The sequence below is a fragment of the Panthera leo genome, chromosome D1, assembly GCF_018350215.1.
Source record: "Panthera leo isolate Ple1 chromosome D1, P.leo_Ple1_pat1.1, whole genome shotgun sequence".
NCBI classification, from domain to species: Eukaryota; Metazoa; Chordata; class Mammalia; order Carnivora; family Felidae; genus Panthera; species Panthera leo.
Genome location: NC_056688.1, coordinates 113,495,595 through 113,517,288, shown reverse-complemented (window position 1 = coordinate 113,517,288; position 21,694 = coordinate 113,495,595). Strand labels below are relative to the sequence as shown.

Genomic DNA, 21,694 nt, shown 5'->3' with positions numbered 1-21,694 from the left:
GAAAGGCCAGCCGGGTTTCGAGAGCGACCCCGCGTGCCTGGAGGCTGTAGGTTAATTTGGGGAGTTCAGGGCATTTCAGCGGCATCGGGACTCCCCATCTGGGGACACTGGTATCTTTCCACTCGGTTAGATGGTTTGCATTTCCTTTTGATGATGTTTTGTAACTCTTTGTGCACAAGTGTTACTAAATCCATTCCTGGGTATTTCGTTCTGTTTGCCGCGACGCCTCCGGGACCCCGTTCGCACACTGACCATTGCTCGTGCGTGTTGTTAGCACGCTGCTTGTTTTTCAGACTTTAAACTCTTTTCTTCCTTCTCTCTCTTTCTTTCTTTCTCTCTCTTTCTTTCCTTTTCTTTCTTTCTTTCTTTCTTTCTCTCTCTCTTTCTTTCTTTCTTTCTTTCTCTCTGTTTCGTTTCTTTCTTTTTTTCTTTCTTTCTCTCTCTGTTTTGTTTCTTTCTTTCTTTCTTTCTTTCTTTCTCTGTTTCTTTCTTTCTTTCTTTCTTTCTTTCTTTCTTTCTTTCTTTCTTTCTTTCTTTCTTTCTTTCTTTCTTTCTCTTTTAAATATAAAGCTGTCCCCTCTGGGCCTGTCTCTGCCCAGTGCAGGGATGGTCGTTGACTCCCTCACGGAGCACACTCCGCATAAACTCCCTGCTGGCTTCATTTGGGTGGTCTTTGTTGATTGCTACAGGAAATCAAGGCACAGGAGTGGGGTTCAGGGACTCCCCCAACAGGAAGTGTGCTCCACGGGAGCAGTGGCTCCGGCCCCTGGAGCTGTGCCTGGCAAGCAGACTCCAGTCCAACAAGCCTGAAGGAGGAAGCTGCCTCCTGCCTCCCAGGGGCCAGGCCCTGCTCCACGTCCCTGGGCGTGGGCGTGACCTCACGTCCCACCACCCAAGAGCAGGTGATGGGCACTGCCACAGATGGGGAAACTGAGGAAGCTCGGAGCCAGACCCGGGGAGGCGGGGCAGCAAAGGCCTGCTCTTCCCACGTGCCCAGCACATGGCCACCCTCATCACCCCAGCAGCCTCACCTGCCCTCAGGGTAGCCAGCCCCTCTCGGGGCGCGGCTCTCCCGTCGGGGGGTGTAGCACTGGCAAACCGGACCCCATTCTCTAGCCCCCTCACGGCGCTATGCCATGCATCCTGGAGCCAGAACAGAAACCCTTCTCGGGACACCCCCCCCCCCCCCGGGTACCCACCTGCCCCGATCACACCAACACGTGTCACGTCACTGCCGCCCGTGACGTTAGTATTGTGCGTCAGGGCGACCGGCTGCAGGGGGCCCGGACCGGACATCACTTCTGGGGGCGTCCGGAGGGCGTCTCTGGACACACGAGCTGGCATCCGTGGACTCAGGACCACAGACAGCCTTCCCCAGTGCGGGGGGACCTCACCGGGTTCCCCTCGAGGCCCGGGCAGACCAGAAGGCGGAGGAAGGGGGAAGTTGCCCCTTTTCCTGCCTCCCCCCTTGAGCTGGGACGTCTCCTCTCGTCTCCTCCGGCCCTCACACTGGGACTCTCACGGCCGGCTCCCTGGTTCTCGGCCTTCGGGCTCGGACTGAGCCACAGCACCAGCCTTCCCGGGCCCCCGGCCTGCGGACGGCACACGGTGGGGCATCCCAGGCTTCCTGAGCACGGGAGTCAGTCTGTGACTCCTACCGCTGTGTCTCTCTCTGGAGAGCCCTGATACATTGCTGGTGGGTCCCCGACGTCCTCACAAGGTCAAGTTGGCGGGCCACTGGGCGGCGCACTTCAGAAGTGGTCCCGGGAGGGGGCGGGGAGCCCACCTGTGCCAGGCTCCCAGAGGTGGCCCCGAACACCCTCACAGCCCATTTTCACAGTAAGCCCCACGTGCCTGTGGTGCCAGTTCCCCTGGAGGGCCGAGGCAGCCTGCTGAAACGCGTGTCCCCATTCGACACGGGGGCCAGGCCTGTGCAGAGACCCTCCAATCGTCAGAATCTAATGCAGCTCTGTTCTGGGCTTCAGACCCGAGGGCAGGCCCCCCGACCCCCCACCTGCTCCCCCACCTCCACATGTAGCCTTCTTCCTCCTTTCTGCTCCCATCCCCTGGCTTCCTTTCTCTCCCTCCAAACGTGTCCCCCCTTTGCCTGGAATGCTCCTCCCCTACAGGGCTGACTCCTTCTCAGTCTTCAGGGCCAGGTCCCACTGTGGATTCCTCTCAGCCCCCAGTGCCAGAAACACACCCCGCTGTTCCTATCTTTACATTATCCCAGGAATTCCCTCCCTTCCCAGAATTGACCTGATCGTTGTGGGGTGACACCTGTCACCTTCACCAGTTTCTAAGGGCCTCGAGGGAAGGGGGCCTGGCCGCCCAGTCCCCACAGCCAGCATCTGGTATAGCACCTGGCACACGGCCGGGGCCCCTAAGTGGCCACTGCATGCCCGAACACAGAACCAGCGGCCAGACGACCTATTTTGGGGGCTGATGGACCAACGGCTCGGCGTGTGAGGTTCTGCCCCCCACCCGGCTCCGTGAGAGTGGGCTCATAGTCCTCCTGTGCTCCCCTTTCCCGAGGGCCCAAGGAAGGCCTTTCTCTGAGGAGTCAGCCCACGTCTGTGGCAGGAAATGTCCCCATCACTGTGGACAGCAGGCCCCTGATGGGAGAGCAGACGGCCCAGGACTTCTAGACAAGCATCTCGACACCCTGGAGACCTGTTCTGCCTCCTCTCCGGCAAAAAAGAATCTTGGCGGAGCCCCGGGGTAAGGACTCAAGCCACTTTTATTAACAACGTCACCTGGACGAGCACAAACCTGACACCGTGTACAAACGTGTGCTTACAGCTCTCATCCAAGCATGAAGCCAGAACAGATTTTTAAAGTAGCCACCAAAGGGGCGCCTGGGTGGCTCAGTCGGTTGAGCGACCGACTTCGGCTCAGGTCACGATCTCGCGGTTTGTGAGTTCGAGCCCCGCGTCGGGCTCTGTGCTGACAGCTCAGAGCCTGGAGACCACTTTGGATTCCCTGTCTCCCTCGCTCTCTGCCCCTCCCCCGCTCATGTCTGTCTCTCTCTGTCTCAGAAATAAATAAACATTAAAAAAATAATAATAATCAAAAAAAATAAATTAGCCACCAAGAAAACCACTGAAGTGGGAGCACACAGGAGTAAACCGGGGCTGCCGCTGTGTCCACATGAAGCCACAGCAGGGAAGTGCAGTGAAAAATTCGGTTCTGTGGCCGGCCAAGTTTCAAGCAGTCAGTGGCGACGTGTGCTAGGGTTGTGCGGATACAGAACACGTCCGCGGGTCACCTGGCCACAGCTTCGCTCTGTCCCTTCGGGAGGAAGAACCCTCTCCACATCCTCGTCAGCCCAGGGGGTGAGGGCAGCAGAGCCTGGCCCCCACGCCTTCAGAAAGCCAGCTGGGCTGTGGGGCCGGCTTCCGTGGGGGACTGGCACCACCAGGGTGTGCACAGGATACACGGTGTTTAGAGGCTGTCTTCCAGGTGGCTTGGGTCTCCTTGTCATTCAACACTGGTCTAGAGTCACCCTCTCAGCGATCTTTCCAAACAAAGACACCTCTAACAGCACTCCACAACCCCCTCCCCCCCCCCCCCCCATCATGGGACAAGGGCTTGGCTGCCTGGAATCCTGTTCCAAGGTCTTCAGGCCCCGCAGGCGGACTCTCGTCACCCACCCAGGGTCCCGACCCTTGGAGCCCTTGGCATCGCCATCTCTGGTGCACCACTTCCTCCAGGGAGCCTCCGTGGATTGTCCCAAGCGCCTGAGGGAAGACAAAGCGGAGGAGGTTCTTCCCGGGGCGCCGCTGGCCACAAACCCCGTCTTCCCTCGCGGCCCCTCCCGGGCTCAGGCTCGCGGGTTGGTTGCACGCGGGTCTGACCCCGCCCCCGCCCCCGCCCCCGCCGGCCGAGCGCCTGCTCCAGGGGGGAGGGGCTGCGCGCTCGGGCGGCGGGAGGCGGGGCCTTGTGGGCGGGGCCTTGTGGGCGGGGCCTGGGCGCCCTATAACAGGCGGCGCGGGGCGCGCGCCCGGCCAGAGAAGGAGCGCGCAGCGGCGACAGTCACCCCAGTTGCCCCGGCCCGGCCTCCCGCTCCCCGCGCCCCGCGTCTCCGCGCCCCACCCCCCCCCCGCCTCGCCGCGTTCCGCGCCCCGGCCCCGGGCCCGCGCCCCGGCCCCGCCGCCCGCTAGGCCCCGCGCCCCGCGCCCCGGACCGGCCCGTAGGCCGCCCGCCGCCCGCGCCGCCATGGGGGTGGAGGGCTGCACCAAGTGCATCAAGTACCTGCTCTTCGTCTTCAATTTCGTCTTCTGGGTAAGCCCCGACCGGGGGTGGGGCGGGAGGGCGACGGGGGCCCCCCGAGCCCCGGCAGGCCGCGCGCCGCGCTAGGCCCCGCACAGGGGGCGCAGCCAGGACGCCAAGTTGCGGGGCCACCTGTGGGCGCAGTCCGCGGGTGGGGGTCCTGGGCGGGCACGCGAGGAGGTGAGGGTCGTCCTGGCGATGGCGACGCTGGGGGCTGCGAGCCGGGTCTCGGGGCTTCTGCGCGGCCGGGCCCAGGGCCCCCGCGGTCGGGCCGGGGCGTTCGGGGGCTTCGGGTCTGTGCCCGCTGGGTGATGGCGGTCGGTGCGGTGGGTGCGGGCTCCGAGCCGCCGGCCGCGGAGTCAGGGACCACCCGGCTTCGCGGGGACCGAGGGGGCTCGGGGGCGGGGTTCCGGGCGCCCCGCCCCCATGAGCTCATCGGGGCCACCGCCCCTGAATGGGCGGCCGGGGGTGGGGGGGGTGGGAGTGGGGGGGGCGGGTGCGCACTCGGTCCGAGTGTCGGGAACCGTCCACTCCACTCCGCTCCTGGCCCAGGCCGGCTCCCACCCCGGTCAGCTGCCGCCGCCCCGGGGACCGCCGTGAGGGGTCCGGGCCGCGGCGGAGCTCACACAGGAAGCGCCTCAGTACCGTGTGGCCCGCGTGCTGGGCGCCCGCACCGCGGTGGCCACGCTTTGTGGGGCTGACGCCCCTGCACCCCTCACCCAGACCGAGACTGCAGCCCGGCCTCGCCCGGGAGGCTGTGGAAGCTCGGACGGGAGTGGGGCTGCGGCGGCCGTTCGGAGTTGGCACAGGACAGGCGGCCCCGAGGACCCGAGCCTCTCGGCACGCGGCCTGGGTCTGGGTGGATGCCCAGGTCTGGGCTGAGGTCTGGGTTTGGACATCCCCCTTTGGAAAGAGGTGCTCCCAGGATGGTCATCTCTGGGTGCAGGAGGGTCTTGGGGGCTCCAGGCTGCTGACCTGCCAGTTGTGTTTTCCTGGCCTGGGTTAACCGCTGGTGTGTAACCGGTGGTGCTTTGGCACGTCTTTGCTTCCTGTCTGTGTCGGGGTTGGGGAGGGGCCCGAATAGGTGCAGGAACCCCTCTCAGGCCCTGCTCTGCCTCCCTGGGCAGTGATCGGGTGCCCTCCCGGGCCCCTCCATCCTGCTGCGCCACCACAGGCCACTCACCCTTTCTCAGGAGGGACCCTGACAACATCTGGTGGACAGTGTGTTTCTCCAGTAGACACTGGGGGGTGAACTTTTAAAGTGGCCCCCTGAGCAAGTGTGTGGGACTGGGGACATCCGTTTTGCATCTGGACAGCCGAGGAGCCCAGAGTGAATCTCGGGGCAATGAGGTATTTGGGGTGGCGAGGACAGAGACTGGAGTGAGCTCTGGCTGGGGGTGGAGTGGGGGTGTCACAGCCCACCTGGCTGGGGAGGCACAGGTGGGGGGGTGCCGCTGTGGCCATCGGCCTCTGCCCGGGGAGTGGGGGGCAGTGGGGCTGTCAGGATGGGCCAGGCGTGGCCTGAGCAGCCACTGGGGCCTTCACTCAAGGGGCGTTGTCAGCGTCACGTTAGCGTTTGCCTGCTGTGGCCTGGGCATGTCGGGGGCCAGGGGCACATCCAGATGCCCCTCTGCTGGCCCTTAGGCCCATCCCCTGCGAGCAGAGCCTGGGTGCGGGGTCAGGGCCGTGACCAGGAGGTGGAGGGTAGGCGGACGTAGACAATGTGGCTTGGAGTAGAGTCTTGTCCTCAGGCTGAGTGTCTTTGCTGGGTGAGTCCCTCCCCGCCGCCCAGCCTGGCAGGTCTCCAGGGCAGCCCCCACTCACCCCCCAGCTCTACTTGGGTGAGCCTGGGATTTCCCCAGGCAGCTGGGGTGGAGGCCTCACACGTCCCCAGGGGCTGCTCTGTATTGAGGCTTGAAGAGATGTTTGAGGCCTCTCCCCTCAGCAGCCACCCCGCTGAGCACTGAGAACTATGTTCCACGGTCCACGGTCACCGTGGCCCCACCCACCCCTGCGGTGGGGGCATGCAGAGCTGAGCAAGGCGGGGCTGGGGGGCACGGCTCTGGCAGAGCCCCTCTCAGCGCGGGCGTCCTGCCTCTCCTGGCTGAGAGCCGGGGCCGTGGGGGTGGGTCTGGATGCTGGAGCCCCTCCCCACTGTTCCGGGCCTGGGCCTTGGCTTCCTGCCCTCTAAGGTGGAGGTCCACATCCTATCTCCCGGGGCTGGCGGATTACTGACACTCCAGTGTTCGGAACTCAGGAAATGGTTGTAGAGCGTGGATGGCCGGCAGGAAGACTGCTCTCCTGGCCCATGTGGGCAGTGCCTTGGGGAAGGGGCTTGGGGGATCCCAGAGGACGTCGGGTGAGCCCAGCCTGACTCTCACTCACTGGGCAGCCTGGCCACGGTACAGGAGCGGGTGCAGACGGGGAGCTGGGAGGAAGCTTTGACAGTGGGTGTCGGACCAGGTGCTTTTAAAAGTTCCATTTCAGAGAGTGAGGAGGCTCCCACGACGGGGGGCGGGGGGGGGGGGCTGGCTCCTCTGGGAGGGGGCGCCGTCACCCTGCACACTCACACAGGCACGTCTCCTCCTTGTGTCAGACTTCGGGGCCCCAGGCAGCGTGCACTCCGTAGGCCTGCCCACCGCCCGCTGGGGGCTCCCTGGCCGGGCGGGCATCGGGCGGTGAGGCAGGGACGGGGTGGGGGCCGGGCTGGGGCCGAGCCTTCGAGACGGTGCCGGTGGTGCAGACACCCTGCCTGGCAGCGTGGAGATCCTCCCGGTGGGGCGGGACCCAGAGCTTCCCGGCAGAGGCGGCAGGTCCTTGGGAGTCCTGCCGCTGGGGCATTTCAGGAAGGGCAGAGGCTCCCCTCCCCGGGACCCGGGGCAGGTGACCGGCACGTGTAAGGCCGCTCGCCTTCCTCGTCTGTGAAGTGGGTACGATCGCAGCCCTCTCCTTAGAGGCTGGCCGGGGAGAGTGCCGCGTGCCCCGCCCGGGCCTGGCTGCTCTTCTGACCTAATGCCTTCCGTGGCCGCCTTCCAGAGGCAGGGCAGCCAGGCCCGGCTGGGAACGGGGCTGATTAGAAGCCTCGCTAACTGGCATTTCATTCTCGCTTCCAGACAGCACATGACTGTCTGTCACTTAGCGGTTCTGTCGCCTTCCTTCCGGGAGAGGGGATGGGACCCTGGCGGGCTCCGGGTGGGGGTGGGGATTTCCTGTGCCCCGTTTCGGGGGGTGGGCCAGTGGACGGAGTGAGTGGCACAGCTTTGGGGGAAACAGCCGTTGGGCTGAGACAAGAAAAGGAAGTCTGTGGTCTGTCCTTGGAACGAACTGCCCCCCGCCTCCCAAGGATGTCTAGGCGGCGAGAGGCCTGGGGCCCTGGCTGGTTCTGCTCTGGGGCTGGTGCGGTGCCCTTCCTGTAGGGTTCCCACCCCACCCGCAGCTCAGGTCTGTCCCCAGGAGTTGAATTCACCCCCAATCCCTAGCTCACTCTGCTTCAAAGTCCGGACAGGGAGACGGGCCCCAAAAGCCCCCTCTCCCAAAGAATCTACCCCATGCCTTCATATCAGTGCCTGAAACCCCGTGAGGGGAAGAACCTGGGGCAGAAAATCAATAAGGCAGAGTCCAGGCACCCGTGGGAGGGGCAGATGGCCACCTTTGCACCGGCCCAGCGTTTTGGGTTGGGGATGGAGAAGCACAGGGGCTCTCCCTCTGGCCCTGGCACCCCAGGACCCAGGCCAGGGCACACGGCAAGGGCCGGGTGGTTGTCAGCCCTGGGTCTGCCCTGTGGCCAGCATGTCTCATCCTTGACCGAGAACCCGGCTCACCCGGAGCTGGCCCTCAGGACCCTTTTCCTGGCTGTTTTCCACCTGTCTGGCAGAATGTGGTTTGACCCAGCGTGCTTCCAGAAAGCCCTAGACTTCTCAGTGCCCCCCTGCCCCCAAAGTACACATCATTTGTACTTTGGGGCCTGGCCTAAGCCCGTCCTGGTGGCAAAGCAGGTGCTAATTCACACAAGACCATTTGGGGGCTTTCCAGGTGGACCCCCAGATGCTAGGGGAGTCCCCATGGGCCAGCCGAGCCATTTCCCTTCCTGAGCTAGCTGCCAGGGACGGGGTAGCCGCCACCCCCCCTCCCTGCACCCCCCCCCCCCCCAGGCATGAGGCCTGGCCGGAGTGAGGGGCTTGGGAGGCAGGTTGGGCTGGGGGTCAGGTTGGGCCTGTAAGTTCCTCCAGTCAGTGGCAAGGGTGCTCTGGGCAGGAGACCAGAGGCCAGCAGCTCAGCCAGGGCCTGGGGGTTCATGCCTCTTTGTCCCCTTCTTCTGACTTTGGAGGGTTAATCTCCCTCACCTGCCTCCCATGAGTGGGTAACACGGTCATTGTCAAGAAGGTAAAAGACAGGAAGCCAGGGCCGTCTGCCCTGCGGAGTTGGTGAGTGGGTGACCCACCCTGGCGTCCGTGACCAGGAATCGTCTGTCCCAGCTGTCCCACACCCAGCTTGGCCTGGGGCATAGACGCCCTCGGGAGGTGTCTAGCAGCTCCCTGTCACCTGTCTTACCTGTGCCATCACAGGTGTATGTCGAGGCTGGTTTTGCACTGCCGCTGACAGCCAACTCCTGACCGAGGACGTGGACACTCAGGCTGAGACCCAGGGCCGAGAGGCGCCCTGTTGCGGCTGGGGGAGCAGGAGTGGGGACTACCTGCCTCCCTGGGTCTCCAGTCCTGGGGGCCGGGAGGCCTGGCCCCCGGAGCTCAGGGCCCTTGGTCTTGGGTGGGGGCCTCCGAGAGGCAGTGGGTTTGGTAGTCACCGAGTGTGGTCCCACCCAGAGCTCACGGGGGGAGCTCACCCTCTCCCATGGCTGTGGCTCTGCTTGGCCGAAGGCCCACACTGCTCCCTCCGGACGGGCAGTCTTTCACTGTGTCCCCGAGATGATAAGAGCTCCGGCCCATGTGAGGTGGCCCTCCCCTGGGCCAGCTGGGCACAGGGCCGGACGTCTCCTTTGCCTGCAGCCGGGGCCCAGCTGTTGTCAGGCCCACCGAGGAGGCCCTTGCCCCGCTGTGCCTCACAGCCTGGCGTGGCTCCAGGGCTGGGGCTCCCCTGGGGCGGGGACAAGGACATCCTGACCTACTCTCTGGTCCCCTGCCCAAGCCCGCCCACTGCCCATCTCCCTCCCCGGGAGGAAGGCCAGCCCGCCTCTGCAGCCCGTCTTCTCTGGTGGGTCACCGGGACGTCTGTGCCCACATGCCCTCCCTGCAGCGGGCGGGTTTGGGGCAGGGGAGCAGCCCACTTCCTGGTTTCACTACGCGGGGATTGGGTGGTGGGGTCGGGGTCTGGCCCTGCAGTGGCTCTCCAGTGTGGCCCTAGAGGTGGTAGGGTGGGCTGGGAAGTCCCAGCTGAACGGGCCCTTGAGGGCCTGTGTCATGACCCCCTTCTCACCTGCTTTTAGGCGCCGGGCCAGGCGGCTTCCTGAGGTTCAGGGGCCTCGAGAGACACTTCTGCCTCCTGGCCAAGGTGAGGGTCTCTGCTCTTGGTTCCACTTCCTTCCTGCCTTGAGCTGCTCTCAGAGGCCGGGGTGGGCCCCCCCCCCCCCCCCCCCCCCCCCCAGGAAGGCCTGAGGTGGGTCTAGGGAAGAGTCTGGGCCTGTCCCCTCATGGTGGGTGGACAGTGAGGGCCAGCCTGCAGGAACCCAGGACCTGCACCCAGCCTGTAAGATGGCAACAGGACTTCCCCCTTCCCTACTCACCCTGTGGAGCCCATCCTAAAAGTGTCTTTTTTTTTTTTTTTTTTTTTTTTAAGTCTGTTCGTTTATTTTGAGGGCGGGGGAGGGACAGGGGGAAAGGGAGAGAGAAAATCTCAAGCAGGCTCCACATTCAGCACAGAGCCCCATGCGGGGCGTGATCTTATGCACCTAGAGATCATGACCTGAGCTGAAATCAGGAGGCAGATGCCCAGCCGACTGAGCCACCAGATGCCCCCGAAGCATCTTTGCTGCGCAGCATTTCCTCCGACTTAACCTGGTGGCCCTGACGGCGTTTCTGGCCTGTGCTTCCCTCCTGGGGGGTCTCCAGCTCCCCGCCAGCCGCCAAGCCGAGTGGGTGCTTCCCCATGCCTTTTCCCGCGAGCATGTCCCCTGGAGGCGGCGGGTCGGGGAGCACAGCTGGCGCGGAGCCCGGCACCCTCCCTCTCGGTGGACCTGCCCCCCCCCCCGCCCCTGACACCCAGGCCCCGGGCAAGACCAGCACCGCCTGGAGGGTGTCAGTGACGCACCAGTTGTCCTTGTTGCCCGTGGAGCGCGTGGGTGGGACGGGGGTGACCGCTCAGCTGCGGGCCCGGGGTGCGGCTGCCCCAGGCCTGTCCGGGCAGCACCCGCTCCCTCTTGCTCCCTTTTAGCCGCTTCTTGGAAACGGCCGGCAGGCTGGGCAGGATCCCAGCACACTTGGCTGTCCCCTCCTGTTTCAGCTGAGGCTGATATTTATTAATTCTCAGAAGGGAAGGAGAAAGAAACAGAAACAGAACCTTTCATAGGGTCCTAAAGTGGCCGTGCTGTCTCCACTGTGGGACCCGCCCCTGTGACCAAACTGGCAGTCTCCTTCCTGAGTGCTGTGCCCTGGCCCGCCCTGTGGGAGCCTTTGGGGGGCAGAAGCCTGTTGGGGGGCCGGGGTGGGGTGCAGGAGGCTGTTGGGGGGCAGGAAGCTGTCGGGGGGCACGGGTAGGGGGCAGGAGCCTCTTGGGGGGTAGGAGGCTGTCGGGGGACAGGGGTAGGGGGCAGGAGCCTGCGGGGGGGGGGTAGGGGCAGGAGTCTGCTGGGGGAGGCAGGAGGCTATCGGGGCAGAAGCCCTGTCGGGGGGGCAGGAGGCTGTCGGGGGGCACGGACTGGGGCCAGCGGTGCTTCCGGCAGGTGAGGGGGTCCTGTTGGGTGGGGATGATGAAGTGTGTCCGGCCCTACCGCTGATACACCTGCCGCGATGACGATGGCCGCCGGCGCGTGTCGTGAGCCAGTGTTTTCCAGGGGCGGCGTGGGAAGCGCTCTGTGACATGAGCTTACGTACCTTTATATCCTTGTCTTACGAGGGAGGGTGTGGAGGAGCAGAGTCACGGAGGTGAGCCTGAGGTGAGCGCAGGGCACCCCTGGCTGCCCGCTCTGGGCCCCACCCACTGCCGTCACTCCTGCGGTCCCTTAATGCTGGACGTCCGGGCCCCACAGTTCTGCGGTCCCTTCTTTGGCCCTAAGACCTTGGTTCTGTGGCAGGACTTCAGCACAACCTCTCCAGGCGCTTGCCACGGGCCACGGGCACCCTGGCGAGCCCAGAGTGTCGGCCTCCTCACCTTGAGGCCCGGTGGGACCCGGAAGAAACATTCACCCCCAAAGACCTTGCTTAGAAGTTCGTGGTCAGGGTTGACGGGGCAGCTGGGGGTTGAGCACAGCTGTGTCGGACGTGGAGCACCCGGCACGTGGGGGAAGCGCACACCTTGCTTGCTCAGTGCTGACCCAGGTGGACCCCTGGGGGCTTGTCACCGCGTGGAGATAAGGGACGTGGTCACCAGCCCCAGCCTCGGGGCCCCTCCCCCATCCCGGGGCGGCCAGGGGCCTGTTTTCTGTCGCTGCACGTGATTTGCATGGCTTATACTTTAGTTAGAAGCTGCTCTCCACTTGGTCTGGCTTCTGTCGCTCAGCACAGTCCTCGAGCCTGCGGGCTGTCGTGCAAGGGACACACTTCCTACTGTCGGTGGCTTCACCGTGTGGCTGGGCCACTTGGTTTCCGTTCAGACTGTCGGTTCTCCAGTTGAAGGAGAGGTCTGGGGCTGGGAACAGCGGGGCCCACGTCATGGTGGGGGCGCTCTCGTTCACGTCCCTGGGGGGACACCTGCGTCTCGCCACATGGTGGGTGTGTGCTGGGCCTGGTGGAGGACTGCCTTTTTCTGCCAGCACATGGACTTCCCTTCCCTGCCGGGGGCGCTTTCCGATGCCACCCACCACTCCCCCTGTACAGATGAGGTGACCTAAGGTGAGCATCTACCCCCCCTCCCCCCCCCCCCGCTGCCTGGGCCTCGTCATCTGGGAGCCGGGAATGGTCCTCACCACTGCGTTCACCTGGCTCTGCCCGGTGCGTCTGTGCAGGGCCTGGAGTGATGGGGTCCTGGCAGGGAGGGGACACTTCAGCACCAGGCGGGACCAGCTTCCGTGGGCCTGTGGTCCCGCCTGTAGTGTCTGGGGGGCGGGCTCAGCATTTCTGTTAGGACCATGCGCCCCGAGACAGGCTTGTCTCCTCCGTCCCTGGGGGGCACTGTGCTCCACACCCCGCCCCCCTCCACTGATGGGGACAGGGAGGCCAAGCTGCAGCTTGTGGCCAGGCCTCTGCGACTACAGAGGGACTACAGAGGGAGGCCCAGGACAGGGGCTTCCCCTGCCCCTCCCCCTCTGCCCTGGAACATCTCACAAAGCCGGCTCTGGACCACAGTTTCGAAACAGAACAAGTGACTGTTTCAAGCCAGAGTTGCCACGGCAACCCTCAGCCTCGACACCGCCTCCCTTGGAGCCGCAGATGGCCGCCACCTCGGGAGAAGCCGAGGACTCTGGGGCCCCTGCCCTGCCCACCCCCCCTCAGCCGTCCCCTGGGTCCTCTGGCCCGCTCGCGGCTACGACAGGTGCCACAGAGAGGCACAGGATGCTGGGAGCCCGCGGCCCTGTCCTTTGAGGGCTACGCAGTGCCCGGAGTGCCACGGGAGGGGACCTTGGCCAGCAGGTGCACTGTAGGCCCTCGGCGCTCCCACGAGTGCCGGAGGATGGGAAGGGCTTACCCATCCTCCGGAAGGGCTTACCGTGCCTCTCCCCCACCAGACCTGTCTGCCCCTCCCCCACCAGACCTGGTGGTTTACCCATCCTCCGGAAGGGCTTACCGTGCCTCTCCCCCACCAGACCTGTCTGCCCCTCCCCCACCAGACCTGGGACTCCGGGAGAAGTGAGCTGAGAAAGCGAAACCCAGGCTAGCGGGGGCAGACCGGGTGCTCTGAGGGACGTGCCAGGCAGCCTCGCCCACCGCTGATGTGCCAGCGGTCCCACCGGCCTTACCGTTAGCTGAGCCGAGTGTAGGAGGGTCTGGGAGCTGCTGGGGCTTTCCACGGGGCACCGTGCAGTGCTGGGGCTCCCAGCCATACCCTCCGCCGTCTCGGGGGTCTGCTCCCCGGCCAGGGCCCCGGGGCAGATGCTGGGCTGGCCAGGGGGTTTCCTTGGGGTCTGCTTTCCAGTTTCTCTTCCCCATAGGACCTGTAGCTCTGGGTCTGTGTGTGAGGGTCAGCGTCTGGTGCTGCTGTGGGAAGACCCCGGCTGCCAGCACACGGATGGTGGGAAGAGGGAGAGCCGGAGGCTGGCGGCTGCATAGCCAGGCCTCCCGACCGGAGCCGAAGTTTGTAGCTCTGGGAGTACGTGCCACCTTGGTGGGGCACCCAGGGCTGGGACGGCCCGGGGAAGAGGCTGGGGCACTGAGGGCAGCCCGGCCACTGGCCCGGGGTTGGTCAGATGCTCGTGTGGAGGCTGGGCCGGCACAGTCCGGGCTCCTCTTCGGGGGGCCCGCCCCCACCCTCCACGGATGGCCCTGCGCCGGCAGGACAGTGAGTCCGGTGAGGGCCTCCCTGGGCCGGGAGCCCCTGTCCTCATGCCAGGCTCTGAGCAGAACCCCCGTCCTGCCCCAGCTGCTCAGGCAGCCCCTCCTCTGGCCTGAGAGCACAGCGGGCTTCCTTCTTCCTGCAGTAGCTTCCCTTCCCAGGGCCGCAGCGGCAAGGATTTCTCCCACAAACAGCCCGGCCCCTCGGCCTTGCGGCTTCCTGGATGCCACCAGCCTCAGCTGCCTCCCTCCTCTGTCATTCCCTCCATGGGTCTCGCCAGGACCCTGGTGGCATCAGACCCACCGCTCTATGTCTCTTGGCAGCAAACACCTGGGGTCCTCTCCGTGGGGTTCCCAGATGAGCCGAGGGCTGTTGGAGCCACCCCCTCGGAGGAGGGCCCAGCGGTCCCTGGGGTGCTGCGGTCTGGTGTGGACTCTGGCCAGATTTAGCAAATAAAAATACGGGACATCCAGTTAGGTTTACGCCTCAGATAAAAAATGAACACTTTTTTGACATGAGCGTGCCCCATCCGATATCGGGGACCTGGTCTTCGGTATCCAGGCCTCCCTGGGGCCTCTCAGATCCCAGGTCAGCAAAGCAGACGCGTGGAGCCGGGAGGCTGCCCAGACCCCGGCGGTGTCTGTGAGCGCCACCTGGAGCGCGAGCCCTCGGACCGCTGACCCGGTGGCAGTGGGGGTCCAGCACCTGCCGCCCCCTGGATGTTCAGCGTGGCGCGGTTCCCACTCACCCCTGCGCCGCTCTGGGCGAGTAACCCTGTACCCGTTCTTTCTCCAGTTGGCCGGAGGCGTGATCCTGGGTGTGGCCCTGTGGCTCCGCCATGACCCACAGACCACCAACCTTCTCTACCTGGAGCTGGGAGACAGGCCTGCGCCCAACACCTTCTACGTAGGTGAGTGCACTCAGTCCGGGTCCGGGGCCTGGCTGGCTCCGGGCTGGGGGACCAGGAAGGACCCATCTAGGCCTCGGATCAGGACTGCTGCAGACAGACAGTCAGGACGGGCTTCCGGGAGGAGGAGGAGGCAAGGCCTGGGCCGACTTAGTGGGGCTTGCTCTGTGCTAGGCTGCTAGGCAGGTGGAGGCCAGCCAGGAAGGGCTTTTTGGGCAAGAGAGTGAGCTGGAGACAGAAAGTGGGTGGGGTCACCTCAGCCTGGGGACCTTCGGGGCCTGGGGTCAGAGGTGGTCAATGCCTGGGTGCTTGGGACAGGAGCCAGGCTCCCGGACAAAGCTGGAACTTCAAGGGGGGGGTGGGTTGTTGGGATCCCACCAGATCACCGCCGGGGACCACATCGGGGCAGGAGGCAGCTGGGTGGGGGCCGGGGAGCTGTGTCTCCCGGAGGGTATTTCGGGGGAGGCTCCCTGGGAAGGGGTGGGGCCGGATGCCTGGGCAGCGGGACTGGCAGCTGGAGCCCAGAGGAGGGGGCGGGGGGAGGAAGACCGGGGCCCCGGGGTGGGGCAGGGGCCAGTGTGACTCAGGCCGCCCCCCCTCCAGCCACACCTTGCTGCCTTATTAGGCTTCGGCACCGGCTGTGCCCCTTCGGGGTGTCTGTCCCTGAGGGATTGGGCCCCCCCGCCCCCGCCCACCCTGTCCTGCAGAGTTGCACTCCTTAGGTTGGTCCCCAGCCAGTGGGAGGCGGGGCCTGGCCCTCGTGTTTGTGGAGATGTTTCTGTCCTTTAAAGGAACGGCCTGGCCTGGCCCTGGCAGCTGGGCAGGAAGTGTGTGTGTGCCCTAGGGTTTGGGGCTCCGTGTAGGGGTCAGCGGCCACCCCTCTGGCCTGGTGTCCTGGGTGCCGCCTGGAAAGGGTCTGGGCCCCTCCCACGCGCTTGGGATACATGCTTGGTTGCTGAAGCAGGGATGGCCCAGGGCACCCCGGGCCACGAAGAGGATCCTCTCTGAGCTGCAAGGTTGAGAGGTCGGGTCCAGGAGCACCGATAGGGTGGCCCCTTTTTGCTCCCTGGAGATGGGAGCTTGTGACTCTGGCAGTGGTTTCCTGGGGCTGGCAGTCCCTGGGGCGTGGGGGAGGGGTCCTCCATCTCCACATTCCCGGGCTCCCCCGGGGCTGTGCAGCCCCTCCCAGGTTTGAGTCTCCGATGGACAGGGTGCCTCTGCCTACCTGCTCCGAGGGTGCTCACGAGGACTGTGACCCAGGGTCTGCCACAGGCGGTCCAGGCGCCCTCAGAAACAAAGCTGTCGGCTTGGCCCACGAGTCCAAGGGCAAGGAAGTATCCTCCAGACCCACGAGAGCCTTTTCTCTCCTGCGCGGCTCCTCTCGGGCCTCTCCCTCCCCTCCCCCAGAGGTCTGAGCCGGCAACAGCTGGGCGTGGCCTGGGGTGCTGGGGGTGTGGTGGGTGTGGGCAAGTGGCTCCGGAAGGGGTCCCCCTCCTGAAGGAAGCCTCAGGGCACTCCTGCTCTCCCAAAGCCTCCCCCTCACTCCAGGCCAGGGCTGGGCAGGGGAGGGTTCAGGGAGCAGGGGGGCAGGGAGGGGAGGGTCTGCTGTAGCTCCAGGCCTCCTGCTCTGCAGGGCTGTGCCCGGGCTCCAGTGGGGAAGCGGTCCCACGGGAGAAGCTCGTAGACGGTCAAGTGGCCGTTTTCCCACCAGCCTGCTCCTCATAGGGGCGCCACATCGGGCTGTCACCCGGGGCCTGACCCTGGCTTGCAGAGAGGCCTCCAGCTTGGTGCTCCTGGCTCTGGGGGTGCCTGTCCTCGGAGGTAGCTCCAGCCCAGGGACCTGGGTTCCTGCGGTGCCCCCCTTCTGCCCTCCCCCACTCCATGGGCTGCCAGTCCCTGCCCATCAAGCCCATCAAGGACCAGCCTTCTGGAGCCTCCCACTGGCCCTGGTGTGGGCTGGGCCTGCCAGGGAGGCGGGGAAGCAGATGTGTCCCTGACAAGGGCTCTTTGTCCGATGTCGGCAAAGGGGGAGGTCAGCTGGGTTCGCTCAGCACCCTGGGCAGAGCCGCAGGGCCTGGTGGGTCCCTGACCTCACCTGCCAGAACCCGGCCCACAGGCTCCAGAGGAGGTGGGGCCTGGATGGGACCAGGGGTCAGGCGCCTGCTGCCGTTTGCCGAACCTCACACAGTGACCCGGGAATGGGAACTTGTGGGTCTTACGTGGCCTTGAGGATGGGGGTATCAGGGCCTGAGGGGAGGGAGACCCAGTTTGAGGGTGCTGCCCCCCTTGAGCCGGGAGCCCCCTAGGGCGGCCGTAGCAGGAGGCTTCTCTTCAGCCAGGTCCACGGAGTGCTGCCCAGAGGCTTTGGCTTTTCTGAGCCCAGTGGTTGAACCCCAGCTTCCTTCTCCCCCCCCCCCCCCCCAGCTGTCCAGACAGTGGAGCCCTGGGGGTCTTGGCTCTGCGGACCGGGGCCTGGGCTGCCCACAGTGTTGGCCCTGGTGGCCGGGGGACAGGCCCAGGCTTGCGAGGCGGCTATGGCTGGCACTCCCTGAGGGGCTCAGGGCCCTGTCTGGGTGGGTCACGGGCACCAAGAAGGGCAGCATGGCCAGGCCCGAGGCATTCCCAACTCTGTGGTGGCCCCTCCTGCCTCCCCAGGAGCATGTGCCCAGACCGGTGGGCACCCCGGGCAGAACTGTCCCTGCCACCACATGCCATCCTCAGTGGGGCGGGGCACTGCGGCCGCCAGGCCACCTTGTCCAGCAGGCTGAGAGGCTGAGCCGAGCCCACCCCTCGAGCCCAAGGAGCCACACAGAGCCACGGGATCTGACCTCTGCCCAGGAGCGGTGGGCATGCCCTGCTGCTGGCAGAAGGGCCCCTGCAGCTGCCTCCCTCTTCCGACCCCTCAGGGCCCTGTGCACCGAGAGGGGTGGTGCTCTGTGCCCCGCCTCCCCGAGTCCCAGAAGCTTAGGAGGAGCCAGAGTGGGTGCAGGTTGTACGAGGGCCTCCCATCCTGGGGCCCGTGGGTACAGATCTGATGGCCGAGCTCTCTGTGCACCGAGCACATGCCGGGCAGTGCCGGCCTGGGCCTCACCGGCCTTGCTCCCAGGTCGTGGACGAGGAGGCCCGTGCAGGAGAGGCGCCCTCGTGGCTGGCCGGGCTGCAGGGCCCTCTCTGCTCCTCCCTGGGGCACTGGGAGTCCTTTGTCTTCCGGCGGGGGGGCCCGAGTCCTGGGCAGGGGCCGTGCGCACATGGCTGGGGAGGTCCGGGGCGGCAGGCTCTCGGGAAGCGGTGGCCTACGGGACGTGGCGCACTGAGGGCATCTGTTGCTCCCCCACGAAGGCATCTACATCCTCATTGCCGTGGGCGCCGTGATGATGTTCGTCGGGTTTCTGGGCTGCTACGGGGCCATCCAGGAGTCCCAGTGCCTGCTGGGGACGGTAAGGTCCCGGGCGGGGCGAGGGGTGGGGCACGGCTCCGGCTCCGCTGGAGGCAGCACGCGTTCACCTCTGGCGGGACCCCCTTGCCCTCTTGGAGGTGGGCTCTCTCTGTGGCCTGGGGACCTCTCCCTGTGGTTGCCTTGCTTGGTCCTGAAACCCCTCCGTGCTCGGTTGCCGTCCCGCCTGGTCCCTAACTCACGGTTCCACAGTTGCTTTTCTTGTTTTTAAAGAAAAGTCACAGAAACGATAGGGAGCGAGGCCCGGACCCACGGCCGGCCTTGGTGGGGAAGCTAAGGCCAGCCAATCCGGGAGGCGCGGGTAGCGGGCGCCGTATCATCACCCCCTTCCCGTGGGGAGAGGGAGCAGCGGGGTGCGCAGGGGACACGGGGCCCGCGGCTATGCCAGCCCCTCCAGCTGCCCCGCCACGCAGAGCCCACCCCGCGGGGATGGCGATAGGGTCGGCACACGCGGCCGGGTGCCACCGAACACCCCACGCACACCTGTGCGTCACTTGGGTGCCTGTCGTCTGCGGACGGTGAGCCCCAAGCTGCCCCGTGCCTGCTCTAATCCCCCGTTTCTCTGCCCTCCTCGGGTCCTGCACTCCGTCCTCAGTTCTTCACCTGCCTCGTCATCCTCTTTGCCTGTGAAGTAGCTGCTGGCATCTGGGGTTTTGTCAACAAAGACCAGGTGAGCCTAGGGCCGGGAGGGTGGGGCCCGTGCAGCCTGGACAGGAGGGAGGAGGGCCCTGCCGCTCAGCCCGATGGGCCTGACCTCGGATGGCAGGTGCCGTTGGGGCGCCCCCTGATGAAAGGCCACGGAGGGCTTTCTGGAGGAGGTGGCATGGGGGCCAAGTAGAAGGCAGGTCCCCCTGTCTCCCAGCACCCAGGGCGGGGTGGGGGAGGCATCCAGATCTGTCCTGGAAGCAATATCTTCCCAGAAGAGCCAGGTGAATGCTTGCCGCCCCGCACCACTGCGGGGGTTGGTCCCTGCCGTGGGTGTGACCTCACCCCTCCCACACACCCCTCCCCCAGATCGCCAAGGACGTGAAGCAGTTCTACGACCAGGCTTTGCAGCAGGCCGTGGTAGACGACGACGCCAACAATGCCAAGGCCGTGGTGAAGACCTTCCATGAGACGGTACGGGAGGGGGCGCCGGGGGACCAGGGAGGCTGGGGGTTCGGGGCGTTGGCCTCTTGGGTGTGGCCCCAGCACGTTCCTCAGGAACAGGAGGGGCGTGGGGGACCTGGCAGCCCTGCCCCCGGAGGGTCCGGGAGCCCCCCTGGAGGGGATTCTCCGGGACCTGTGCATCCCCAGTGTGAACCAGATGAGCCAGTCGGGCTGCGGTGCCGGGGTCTCCGAGCAGCGCAGCTGAGAAGGGGGAAGGGAAGGGGAGAGGGGCCCCTGGGCTCAGTGCTCCCCCTGGAGTGGACCATCCAAGCCCCCCACCCTGGGCCAGGCTGGGGCAGCGGCTGGGGCTTCGGCAGCCCGTGGGGTCGCCTGGGCCATCTCCCTGCGGACCCTCTCTCCACGAGGGCCCGGGGCTGAGCACGGGTGCCCTCGCTCTCTGCAGCTCAACTGCTGTGGCTCCAGCACACTCTCCGCGCTGACCACCTCCATTCTCAAGAACAACCTGTGTCCTTCAGGCAGCACCGTCATCAGCAACTTCTTCAAGGTACGCGCTGGCGGGCCGGGCCGCCGGGCTTGCTCCCCGACTCGGCCGCCGCCACCCCTGGGCAGGGCTCGGGCGGTGGGGGGGGGGGGGGAGGGCCGCCTGGCTGCTCCGCTGGCACTGGCAGGGATGCGGCCGACAGCCAAGCTGGGTGGTGCTGTGGCCAGTGGGGGTGCTCTGCTGGGGGGCTGGGCTGAGGCCGAGGTTTTGCTGACAGCCCCCGGGGGAGGCGAGTCTCTGCCCCCGGAGAGTGGGTGCGGACGGCGCCCTGACCTCCCAGATCAGCACCCTCCTCGTGGCGCCTAGCGACCTGAGTGGAAGACAGCACGCACAGCACGTTCCGTCTCCACGTCCATTTTAAAACGGGTGTGGTAGGGGCGCCCGGGTGGCTCAGTCGGTCGACCGTCCGACTTCAGCTCAGGCCATGATGTCAGTTTGTGAGTTCGAGCCCCGCGTCGGGCTCTGTGCCGACAGCTCGGAGCCCGGAGCCCGCTTCGGATTCGGTGTCTCCCTCGCTCTCTGCCCCTCCCCTGCTCACGCTCTGTGTCTCTCTGTCTCTCAAAAAATAAACATTAAAAAATTTAAAAATGAATAAACAAAACGGATGCGAGATAACCTGGCAGAGACTGGGCCCCAGTCACACCTCTCCCGAGGGGTGGAACCGCTCCGTGCTCTTTCCGTAATGATCTCGTGCTGCCATACCGTGGGGGCCTGAGGACCTGCGCCCCTGACCGGCTGCGGGCTGTCACCCCACAGGAGGACTGCCACCAGAAGATCGATGACCTCTTCTCGGGAAAGCTGTATCTCATTGGCATCGCGGCCATCGTGGTTGCTGTGATCATGGTGAGCGCACGGGCCGGGCATCTGACCGGGGTCCCCACTGGGTCTCCGGGTGCTGACTGTCCCGCCCGCCTCTCCCCGCAGATCTTCGAGATGATCCTGAGCATGGTGCTGTGCTGTGGCATCCGGAACAGCTCCGTGTACTGAGCGGCTCCAGCCGCTCCTGCTGCGGGGGGGGGCTGGTGAGAACCCTGCGGTGGCCCTAGAGTGACCAGACATCCCTGAGGGCCCCCCTGGAGGGGCCGCCACCGCCTGTGTATAGAACTTGTCCAGTAGTACTCTGCTACACTTCTTAGCCTTTTTACTTCTGAGGTTTTGTTTTTGTCCTGAAGTTCCCCGTTCCCTTTTGGGGCTGAAGTCACCTATAGACGGCATGTGAGTTGGGCCTTGGGGACTGCAAGGCAAGGGCCCCTCTGCTTCTGCAGCTGCTTAGGGAGGGGCTCTGCCCGCTCAGCCAGGCTTCTCCTGGGGGCCACGTGGCCCACCCACCTGCCCCGTGGGCTGCACGGCTCATGCCTTTTTTTAACCCTCTTTCCTCTCCTGCCACTTGTCTAGAGCCGGGTCTACAAGCAGCCTTATGCCTTCAGTGCACCTCTCCTTTCTAACTTGTCACCTTCAACTGTAATTACATCTTGAAAGTCACTCAATAAAGAAGGAAAAACCGGGCATGCTAACAAACTGGCCCCTTCTTGTGCCTGCAACATCCGAGACGCTGGGGGTGGCTGGAGGGGCCGAGGACCCTGGCGCTCGTGAGGCTCAGCTCTGCGGACCTTGCTGGGCCCAGGGTGTGCTGCCAACCTGCTGGTGGGCGGTGATGGGACCCCCGGAGAGCACTCCCCACAGCAGGTGCCCCCTTGGTGGGCCCTGTGCCACCTTCAACAGCTTCCCCCCAACCTCCCTCCCCCACCTACTCCTGGTTTACCACCACCCAGAGCAAGCAGCTGAACAGGGCGGCCAGATAACGGGGTATAGG

The 21,694-nt window shown here is 65.4% G+C and overlaps 1 protein-coding gene across 1 annotated transcript; it reads left to right on the top strand.

Annotated features, from left to right (window-relative positions):
• Window positions 1-4,148: 4,148 nt before the first annotated feature.
• On the top strand, window positions 4,149-21,395 carry CD81 (CD81 molecule). Its single transcript, XM_042905277.1, has 8 exons — window positions 4,149-4,284; window positions 14,665-14,779; window positions 18,116-18,213; window positions 18,826-18,900; window positions 19,245-19,349; window positions 19,783-19,884; window positions 20,638-20,724; window positions 20,806-21,395. The coding sequence occupies exons 1-8, from the start codon at window positions 4,219-4,221 to the stop codon at window positions 20,866-20,868; spliced, it is 711 nt and encodes a 236-aa protein (XP_042761211.1). The 5' UTR covers window positions 4,149-4,218; the 3' UTR covers window positions 20,869-21,395.
• Window positions 21,396-21,694: the final 299 nt, after the last annotated feature.